The 10,818-nt window shown below is 38.9% G+C and overlaps 1 protein-coding gene across 1 annotated transcript; it reads right to left on the reverse strand.

The window, feature by feature from the left end:
- Window positions 1-1,450: 1,450 nt before the first annotated feature.
- r3hdm4 (R3H domain containing 4) lies at window positions 1,451-10,502 on the reverse strand. Its single transcript, XM_028445217.1, has 8 exons — window positions 10,317-10,502; window positions 7,673-7,830; window positions 7,460-7,584; window positions 7,281-7,383; window positions 7,100-7,185; window positions 6,140-6,225; window positions 4,954-5,009; window positions 1,451-4,812 (listed from the first exon to the last, which is right to left on the reverse strand). Exons 1-8 carry the CDS (start codon window positions 10,355-10,357, stop codon window positions 4,709-4,711), a joined length of 759 nt encoding a protein of 252 aa, XP_028301018.1. The 5' UTR covers window positions 10,358-10,502; the 3' UTR covers window positions 1,451-4,708.
- Between the last annotated feature and the right edge of the window lie 316 nt (window positions 10,503-10,818).

Raw genomic sequence — 10,818 nt, forward strand, 5'->3', positions numbered from 1 at the left:
GGTATTGTTCACCCACTGGTGATCCTCTCATTGTTCCACACATTCCACTTCTGCTACTCACAGTATTGCAGTTGCTTGTGGTAGTGAACATGGTCATAACATGACTGGTACGCAGTAAAGTAATAATAACAATTTTTTTTTTTTTTTTTACTTTGTTTTGTCCTTTTTAGGCATATTTCTGACTTGAGTAGCATGAGAATCAACAATTTGATTCACAGTAGCTCATCTGTCAGAACAGGGCTGTCAAACTCATTTTCACTGTGGGGTCAAATATGAAACAGTTTGATCTCAAGTGGGCTGCAGATTTTAGAGGGAAAAACTGACATTTGAACCATTTTATGCACAAGTTTGCACTTCCACTTATTTATATATATATATAAGGCTATAAATATTCAGGTAATAAACAACAGAAATCAGTTGTGGATCACCATTATTTTGTGACAGACCCAAAATTATGTAATTTATGGCAATATTAGCAGACTGGAGCATTCTTTCAACAATTGTAATTAAAAATGACAGCAGTCGTGTGATAAAAGCACAAGACAATACTGTAGTAAGCCCCTACAAATATTTCATCAGTTTCATTCAAATTTAAAAGGTACTGCCATATCTACATCTGTGATTTTTACTTTCTCCTGCGGGCCAATTTTGATGCTCTAGAGCAGTGTTTCTCAAATGGGGGCACGTGATGGCACTACAGGGGGTACTTAAGAGAGAGAGTGGAAAATGAATGGATAAAAGCATTCAAAATATGAGGTTTTAGGTTTATTATTTAGGTTTATTTTTAGTTAAAAATGATAATCATGATGATGTTGGAAGTGATCTTGATTAGAACATGAACTGACACTGAAAATACAAAGTTGAGAAAGGGACCAGAAATGATCAAAACTGTAGGAATAATTCTATTTAGGAGGCATTAAATACAGTTTCATTCCACTTATTTACAAAATTGGACTCTTTAAAATGTGTTATCATTTATTCCATCATTATGCTCTATAGTTGTTTATTGACAGTATTCTGTAGTCAGACAAAGAGAAAATGGCTACTCGAGCCAAAAAAAAGTTTGATTTCGGCTTTATTTGAGTTAATTAACAAATGAAAGTATTAAAAATAGGGGATTTATCAAGTTTATTTTTTTGTTAAAAATGATAATCATAATAATGATCTTGACTTGAACATGAACCTACAATACAAAGGTCTGTCTTGGTCCCACACCAGGTGGGAGATGACCAGAAATGATAGAAACTATAGAAATAGATATATACAGGAGGCACTAAATAGTGTTTCATACATATTTACAAAATGAGATTCTTTAAAATGTGTTATCACTCATTCATTTCATCATTATGCTCTATCGTTGTTTTTTCATTATATTCTGAACAAGATGTTTAAGTCGGAGAAGGTTACACAGAAGCCCATCACTGACCAATAAAAACCAGACAATACTGAATGATTTCATTTGACTTTTATTAAGTGTCCTAAAAATGGCTTTTAGTGATCTGTAGTAAACCAGATACAGAATGAGAGAAAAAGAATGATCTAATCATTAAACAGCTGCAGTGTAATTATAAATATGCAAGTACCATATATACACAACATTGCTTTATTTGACTGTATAAAGCTCTTACAATGTTCAGGCATCTTCCAAAAAACTTGGCTTATTCAACTAAATATATTATTTACAACACAACTGCAGTTTTCAAAAGGTTGGCATCGCCCCCTGGTGGCGACCATCCAAACGGTTTAGCGTACACAAGAAATTACATGTGAATGTGTATATATATATATATATATATATATATATATATATATATATATATATATATATATATATATATACTGTGTTGACCAGATAACATTCAGATTAAGAAGAAAAAGCCTGAGAGGTTGAACAAACTTTGGTTGTTTAAAAGACGCACCAAGTCAAGTTTTGTCAAATTCCTTATAAGAAAACAAAAACAAAACTAGTGGCTTAATTCTTAAACTAAACCTGTACACACGTTCAAAATCCATATTAAATAGCATTTTAAAAATATGTGTATGCATAAAAAGAAAGAGATCTAAGTGTTTTAGACGTTTTTTTTAGTTAAAGTTTTTACGACAAAACTTCTACTTCACTTACAGTAGTTTTAAAAACATTTACATCTAAAGAAAATCTGTGGTTGAGCAAAAACTACAGTATTTATGATGTTCAACAAGAACAAAACAGCATTGCACAAGCCAAGTGTATGACATGAGGGTGGCATTGACTGCTTTGATAATCTAATGGTTACATTTACATATCCTGCACCTCCTTTGATGTATATAATTTACATTCTAAATAATGCTCGCACAACTTGCAAACAAAGCTTTTCAATTTGACTTCTCTCAAATGTGTAGCATAACAAAGTTAAACCTCATTGTTTAACACTGTAACCATGTGGATATGAACAACCAATGTTGCATCCTTGCAAATGTAATGAATTGGTTAAAAAGCCTAGTCGGTCCTCTTTGAAACGTACACACCTGTTATTAACCTAGTTACTATTAGGCAGCACTTTTAAACTGACTTGTAGACAGTGTTGGTGCATCAGGCACAGAGAGAAACCAATGCAAATCTTCTCCATAACAACCTTAAAGCCACTCTGACGCTAATCATCACACATTGATACAGGCAACAACTCACCCCACAGCTACAATAAAAATGCATTTACTCATACTATGGTAGGGTGTCAAACTCATTTTAGTTCAGGGGCCAAATAAGAACCAGTTTGATCTCTTGTGGGCCGCAGATTATAGGCATGAGAGAAACATTTATTTTTTTACATCACTGTGCCCGAGTTTTAAATATCAGTTTAATTAACTTCAAAAACTTGATTTTGTCACCATTGTTTATGTAATCTACAGGAATTTTGTGCCATTGTTTGTGAGAAATTGCAAGATTTGTGGAAAAATTTAGTTCTTTCCACAATTTGCAATTAAAAATGACTGCAAACATGTGGTATAAACAAAGGAAATCTTAAAAATATAAAGGAGCTTCATTAAATTGCTGAATTTGTCAGTCTACAACGGGATTATTTGGTAATTTACACAATAATTCATGTTTTCTCTGTTATTTTTACTTTTTCCTGCGGGCCTAATTGGATTCTCTTAAAGGGCCGGATTTGGCCCCCAGCCCTCGAGTTTGACACGTGTACTATGGGATGTACAGTATCTGTTCTTACAAAGAGAATACACATAATCATGCTTCATTACTCGTCTACGTGATGTATCGTTAAGGCAGTGATGACTAAGACATTTCAGCACCGACATAATTGATATAACGATATATCAGAAGAAAGAAAAAAAAAATGGCATAAATATCAACCCCGAGGCCCAGATTGTTATTAACTGTCAAAACTAGTAATTTATTTGATGACTCATTTGTCTGTGACGTTCACAGTAAACCCAGTCAGACAAGACAGTGTGCCAATTATCATCAAATGGAAATGGAGAGTCATGTCTAAGAACCGGTAATGACTACTGTGAGGCATTCATTCACACGTGGCATCATGTACGGTAAAAATGTGAAACCATGCCAACAGTTTAATGAGGAAATTTAAGGCTTTGGCAGTTTGAAGATCTAACAAACATTTGAATTGAACTACATCTTTCCAAAATTGATAATGTCTCAATAAAATTACTTAGTAAAGCACATTGACTTGCCTTGTGTATGAAATGCACTATACAAATACATTTGCCTCACATAGAAATAAAAGACTAAAGCTAATTTTGGTATCAAATGGTAAGAAATTAAAAGGAGCCTTTTTGATTAAAGGCAGTTAGCCTTCCTTTAAATTTGATTGTGAGATGACCTTTTGTCATAACCCCCAATTTCCACTGGATGCGGCTCCGCTGCGCCACCGGAGCTGATAGGTTTCCACTTTAGTTTATGTGTTCACCGGGTCCGCTGCGGCGCGTGTCTGCTCCTTCCCAGCTACGGTAGTCCGGTGCCCTCCGCCAGATGTACGCAGGGCTTCAATTTCTGGTGGACACCGGAGCACGACGCATCAATCAGCACAGAGCAAATGAAGCTAAACAGGAAATAAAGCACGTACTCCGCAATAAAATATCCGGTTACTTATTATTATTTTTCAAGTAACTACATCACCAAAACTTCATAATGTGTAAAAAGTAAGCAAAATGACATTCACCATATTGTTTCCTCTCATACTGTAACTACACTGTAAACTGCAGCAACTTTGATTTAGTTCATGTTTTACTGATGAAATTGAATCTCTTCTCTGTTGGCTGTTGCTAAAAAATGTGGCTATGACAAATCCAGAGTCCAACCTTCTTGTTCTCCTTCGTTAGGAACACTGACCTGTTTATCTGTTTATTGTTGCGTTTATAACACATACCTTTAACTGCATTCATATGAATATCGTGAGAAATCCTCTGTCTCGTGACGTCACAGTCGTCCAAGCGGAGTGCACTCAAAAAACAACTGGTGGGAATTACCGGACGGCGGACAGCGGAGCAAAGCCGGATCGGTGCTGTGGCGCAACGGAGACGTATGCAGTGGAAACCCAAATGTATAAATGAAAAGTAAGAGGTGAGAAATATCTCTCAAACCACAGTTTGGTGAGTGAGTGAAAGCTAACAGCAAGGCAGTGGAGATGGGGAGAATAAATTAAACCTAGCTGGGGGGCTCCAGGATGCAGGGCGCTGACACGTGTGAGCTACAATCTCAGCTCATCTGCTCCAGGTACGCAGACAGCAGCAGCTGAGGAGGCAGAAACTCTTCTTGTCTATTCACCACTTCAGTCTGACGCTTCCCTTTGCAGTCGCTGCCTGAACACAAACATGACAAGCAGACTTTGAGCTTCTTATGTAAACAACATTATGTGACCAAAACAGCATCTGGATCTACTTTACAAAGACATTTCTGACGATTATAAGCCTGTTGTGTCTTCAATATGTGCTTGCACTCACTGGCAGAAACGAGGTCCATATACTGGCAGATGGCATGAAGCAGCAGTCGCTCAAAGCTGATTGATCACAAACAGAAGCATTAATTTTCCTTTTTATCAATTCAATATGCATTCCACACATTCTTCTGCTCTTATGTTGCCGTTGAGCTCTCTGGAGGTGTAATGGGCCTATCAACAAAACGTCAATAAAAGAAGGTACCCACCTGATGACGTTATTACCCCTCTCCCCACTAAAAAGCCAGGATCTTTTCACCTCCTCCTCCTACTCTCTTCTGAGTGGGTTTTTTAAGCCAGCAGTATCAGCCGTCAATAAATAACACGAAAGTAACACCTCACCGACCACCTTCTTTCCCCTAATCCCCTTTTCCTACTCAAATCCAGGATGTGCTGATTACTAGAGATATTAACAACAGGATCTATGAGCTGAAACAAATTATCCTACATTCACCGTATATTAGGGTTGGGGTCAATTATAACCAGTGTTTGAAATAACGGCGTTTGTTTTTCAGTAACAGGGTAATCTAACTAATTACTTTTTACCCCGTTACAACGCCGTTATCGTTACTGAACGTTAAATGCGGTGCATTACATGCATTGATTGAATAAACTGTGATCCGAAAGCATACCTGGCTTCTGACTCCGCTGTTGTGAGGAGGTGGGTTAAAAACAAGGTTTTTTTTATGTTATGATTGGCTTAGGCGACGTGATGTTTCATGGTAGCCAATCAGAGCCAGTGTTTTTACACATGTGCCAGCTAGAGGAGGCAAGTTAAAAACAAGGTGAGCGATTATGATTGTCTAAGGCGACGTACCCCCCTAAGGCTAATTATTTAATTAACAGCAGGCTTCATGTCTTTATATATCCTTTAATAAATGGTAACTATTGGTTAAAACGCAACCAGTTTGACACAAGCCAACAGTGTCAGATGAAGTTCTGCAGAGAAGTTTGTGTTTCTGAAATGGGTATGAACAAGTACAGAAGAATTTCCCCACAGCTTCATGCGCAAAAAGTCAAGGGTAAACATGCTTTATTGAACAGTTTTAGGTTATATAACTTTATCTATGAATGCAAGAAAACGTTACCTTTATTATTATATATTGCATGTCATATAACAAATGCCTGGATTCAAATAGTGAATTTCTACAAAGTTCCAAGCGTCACACAAATGACAGAAAGATGCCCCCTACCTGCTCGTGAGGCTGGTTAAGTAAACAGAGCGAGGTTGAGAGTTGAAAAAACTCAGAAGGTCTTCCTCAAGGACTTCAAGTGTTCCCTGAGAAATGTGAGGAGAGGTGAGACATAAAGTCAGCGATCTCTGAGCATTGCGAGTTGTTACGATTTGAAGACTGTAGTTCATAAATAAAAAATAAGAATAAAAACTTTGTCCTTGGGATAGCATGTGTTAGCAGTGAAATCATGTAGGTTAGGACAGTTTCCAGGACCTATATAATGTAGAGAAGAAGGTGATGCAGACAATGGCCCTCATTTATCAACCTTGTGTGAAAACGGGTGGAATTGTGAGTGCACATTTAGTCCTACGACAGGATCAACGTGTGATTCATGAAACATTCACATTTGATCAATCCCAGTGTACAAATGATAGTGTTGATGAATCCGGCGGCTGAATTCAATCGTCATTAACTAGTTACGCCCTTTGGAGGTCCCGCCCACTGAGGTCAAACAACAAAAGAGAGGTGGAACAAAACAAAATAGTGCTATTTGAAAACTGGAATTAAACACTCAAACTTAAACGCTGTGTGGAAGAGGATCAGCTACTGAGCAGGTGATGTCTGCCCCCCTGTGTGCACTGCAAGCAACTTCACAACAGAGATCCTGGAGACTTGCGTATACGACCTCAGACCTGACGTGAGATCTGATCGTACCGTACGCTCACGTCACAATTGATAGATACCGATTACTTGCATGAATATGGTCGAACGCACGCCATACACTCACTCAACGTACAACAGTTGATCAAATGAGGACCAATTGGAGTAAGAAATTACCCAGAGGGCTAATCTTTCTGGCATCAAAGAATCTGCTACTCTGTGATATGAGCTCTAATTTTGAAACGTCTATTTGTTCAGTTTCCCATTTGAGCTGGCACCACGAAGAACATTTATATGTAGAGTTGATGTGGCACTTACTAAGGGGACTTGCTTCCTCTTCAGAGTCGTTCGCAGCCTGCGATCAATCCTCTGAAAACAGTTCTGAGCATTAAAGGAAGGATCTACTGTAGAAAGAAGAATGGCCGTCATTCAGACTGATTGCAAAAAACAAACACACAATAACCAGAATGACGACAAAACACAAGCAGAGTTTGCGCACCATTCCTTGGGTCTCTGTTTTTCTTCTTGGCCTCTTCCTGCTCCAGCAAAGACAGGAGCCTCTCCTGCTCCTCACCTGAGCAATTCATGAAATCGTTCCATGGCTAGAAACAATGTAACATGATGAAGGTACCTTGCGTTTGCAGAAATGGCTGAATGATAAGAACTCAATCCAAGTACCTCTATGTAATTTCCATTTGTGCATGCCTCAGTAAAAATGGATGGGATTGCAGGGTAACTGCTGCAAACCTCAAGGTCATCTTTGGAGCATTCTTCCTTTTCAAGAAGATTTGCAAGAAAACGAGCTGTTGGAAGCAGAGATATTTGTGAGCAGGGAACAATCTTGACACTTCAGTCTTGTTATTTGATCTTGGTGAATGATTAAAGACTTACAGTTCTCCTGTCGGCGGAGGCTCTTTTTGCCTTTGGCCCGAGGTATGAGGTCAGAATTGCGGATGGCTTGGTTAATATAAAACTGCTTTTTCTTGGACGGAGACACACGCTTGGCGGGTGAGCAGGGCAGTGAGGTGCACTTACGCTCCTCAATCAGGCTGCAAAACAGAAATGAATGCATTTTAATATTCATTATGAAGCTTTTCTCTATGTATTACACTGTGATAGGATTCCTAATCTTTAAGCGGATAATGATGATTAATGTGTGTTTAAGCGTGGTCCATAAAGACACAGACTATGTTTGGCATTAAAAACTCGACTATTCTTCATATAGTTGTCATATCATTATATTACACCGTTAGAGTAGGGATGGCCAATATAGACACAACCTCATACCTTAATATTTATTATCAAAATGGCAATATACATATATAAATCTTGATCATTTTAATTAAAATGAAGTCTGACCAGAAAGACAATTCAGGGTTAGATTTACTGATGAAAAATGTCACACAGTCACATTTATTAAACAGTTGCACTTTCTCTCTTCCGCGGGGTGTGCGCGGAGCCGGTGACAGGGGAGAGAGAGAGAGCTGATCACTTCTTCTCCGGCCGTATCTTCACAGCACTAATCATAGACAGCGCAACTTTTACAGGTTAAATTACCAACTTACAGAGTTACTAAAGGGTGCGTTCACTCAGAATGAAGCTCATTCAAGTAAACCGCTTTAATTTTGCCCCGATAAGTTGTGGAAGTGTAGTACAGCCATCCGCTGCAGCCCTCTCACTGTAGCGGAAGGGAGGGGCTGCTGCCTCGGCTCTACAGACAGTGAAGGACGGGGGAGTTGTCACTTGAAGTTGCTTCATTTACATTGATTTTGAATGTAATCTTGTCACTGACCGTCGTCTTCTGATCGAGAGGTTGGGGGTTCGATCCCAGTACCTGACTATGTGTCGAAGTGTCCTTGGGCAAGACACTGAACCCTAAGTTGCTCCAATTGGTCGACTAGCGCCTTGCATGACAGTCCTGTCCCACTGGTGTGTGAATGTGAGAGTGATTGGGTGAATGAGCTGATGTGTAAAGCGCTTTGAGACTGCTTCAGTGTGGTGATTAAGCGCTATATAAAATCAAGTCCATTTACCATTTACTTCAGTCACGTTCGGTGTGAACGCACCTTTAACTTAACAAAAAGCAACGAGCAAACGACACTAACGCATATAATAGCCACATGCTGGTCTTTGCAACCTACAACCGAGCAGGTTCTGTATTTCGTTTTGCCGGTAGCCATCACTCAATCGCTAGTGAAAAAAACAATGACGGACTTTCGCAAAAGTCTTCATCAGGTTGGGGGTGGAGTCCATGGGTGGAATCACCAACGGAGGGGAGGGTATTTTCTTTCCTGATTCAACTTCTGACGTCACAAACTGAGAAAATTTGAAATGGAGCACTTTTCTCAGTGTTGTAAGACTTACACAGACCACAAACAAATGACTGGATGGGTTTATTTCAGATTTTATGTGCCGGTGGACACTCAAGTTACCTAATATGTGTTCAAAAACACTGCAAAAGTGGATTTTTTATAATATACAACCCTTTAAATCTGAATATAGTGGAATTGAAACTATTTTAACCAGAAATTGATGGACTGGAACGCCACAAAGTTCATGTGCTATTTTAATAATAAATTACAAGCTCAGATAGCAATAATTTATATCATATTTTGTTAATGATTATGCTTTCTACTTGTTTTTACTGTTGCTAGAAAATTAAAGCTTTAATTAGCAGTAAACATGGAAAGAGTCAATAATGACAAACTCCTTCATATTTTTTGTTATTGGAGGAACGCATATGGAAAACCAAACAGCTTGAAATGTCTCCTGCAATGCCTGCTGTGACACATATCTGCAGTGTGTAGAAAAAGAGCAGAGGAGCGTCCTGCAGCAGTAATCAGATGTAGGTCAGTGGTTGTGGGAGGATCCACTGCCTTTTCTGCCTCTGAGCTGCCAACACATCCAGCTGATATTATTTTTAGCTCAGCAGAGCAGGTTTTTCATACCTGTCCTGATGTCATCAGCCTGCAAAATGTAAAAGGGGAAAGTCCTCGATTTAAACAGACAGTGGGCAAAAAGTGCAGCTGGTTTCAATTAAAATATAATCTATAGATTAAATACAAATACTCTACTTCAGCTGCATGGATGTCAAACATTGTGACATCTAGATGTACTGAAGGTCTATTGGAGCCCATGTCTGTGTGGGTCAGATGGAATATTTTATTTATTGAGAGCAATTTAATACAAACAAAAAAGGGTTCTTAGTATGCGTTCATCATAAATAAACTGCTCGTAAGAGAGATTAAAAATAAGTCCTGAACATCAGTAAGCAGGTGTTTTGACGAGGTTTAAATGACCAAATCCACTCCCTTACACAAGACACTTAGCTAACTGCTAAAATGATAGCAAGTACACATTAAACTACATGTATACAACAGGGAAGAAAAAAAATCAATAACCCTGAGTGTGGTATCGTCATTTATGTGAACCATCCATCCCACTGTTAAACACACACTTCATGTGTTCACCGAGGTTAATCTGACCTGTAGTTTATGCTAACGCTAATGTAACAGACGGCTACATTTTCACTTACATGAAATCCTGCTCTTCATTGCTGTTTGTCAAAACGACCATTTTACTCAAACCGGAACAAAACACAACAAAAAGAGCCCTTCCAACTGTGTAAACACGGAGAGAGTGGGGAAAGAAAATCAGGTACAAGACAGGGGAAGTGTCAGACGGAGAGTAGCTGGTTAGCTGCTAGCTGACTGCTACACAGTGGGTGTGGCCAAGAGCGTGGAAAAAGAGAGGGGTGGAGTCGCACGTCCGCACTGGCGGCCATCTTGTCTCGGTCAGCTCGCTTCCTCATACTTGGTAAACACACATTTAAAAGTCTGTGATCGACTCCGTTTGGCGGTGCTTCACGTGCTACAGCCATGAAAGGAAATAATAAAACTCTGACATTTTTCTCCGTTTCGGTGATCTCTGAATCAATCCACTGTAGAAACAACTCTCATATGTTTCAACTTTTTGAGTAGCGATTTGCGTCATATCGCTCCGCAAAAAGTTGAATCTCGAGCCCAACTCTAACCCTT

The sequence above is a fragment of the Gouania willdenowi genome, chromosome 4, assembly GCF_900634775.1.
Source record: "Gouania willdenowi chromosome 4, fGouWil2.1, whole genome shotgun sequence".
Taxonomy (NCBI): domain Eukaryota; kingdom Metazoa; phylum Chordata; class Actinopteri; order Blenniiformes; family Gobiesocidae; genus Gouania; species Gouania willdenowi.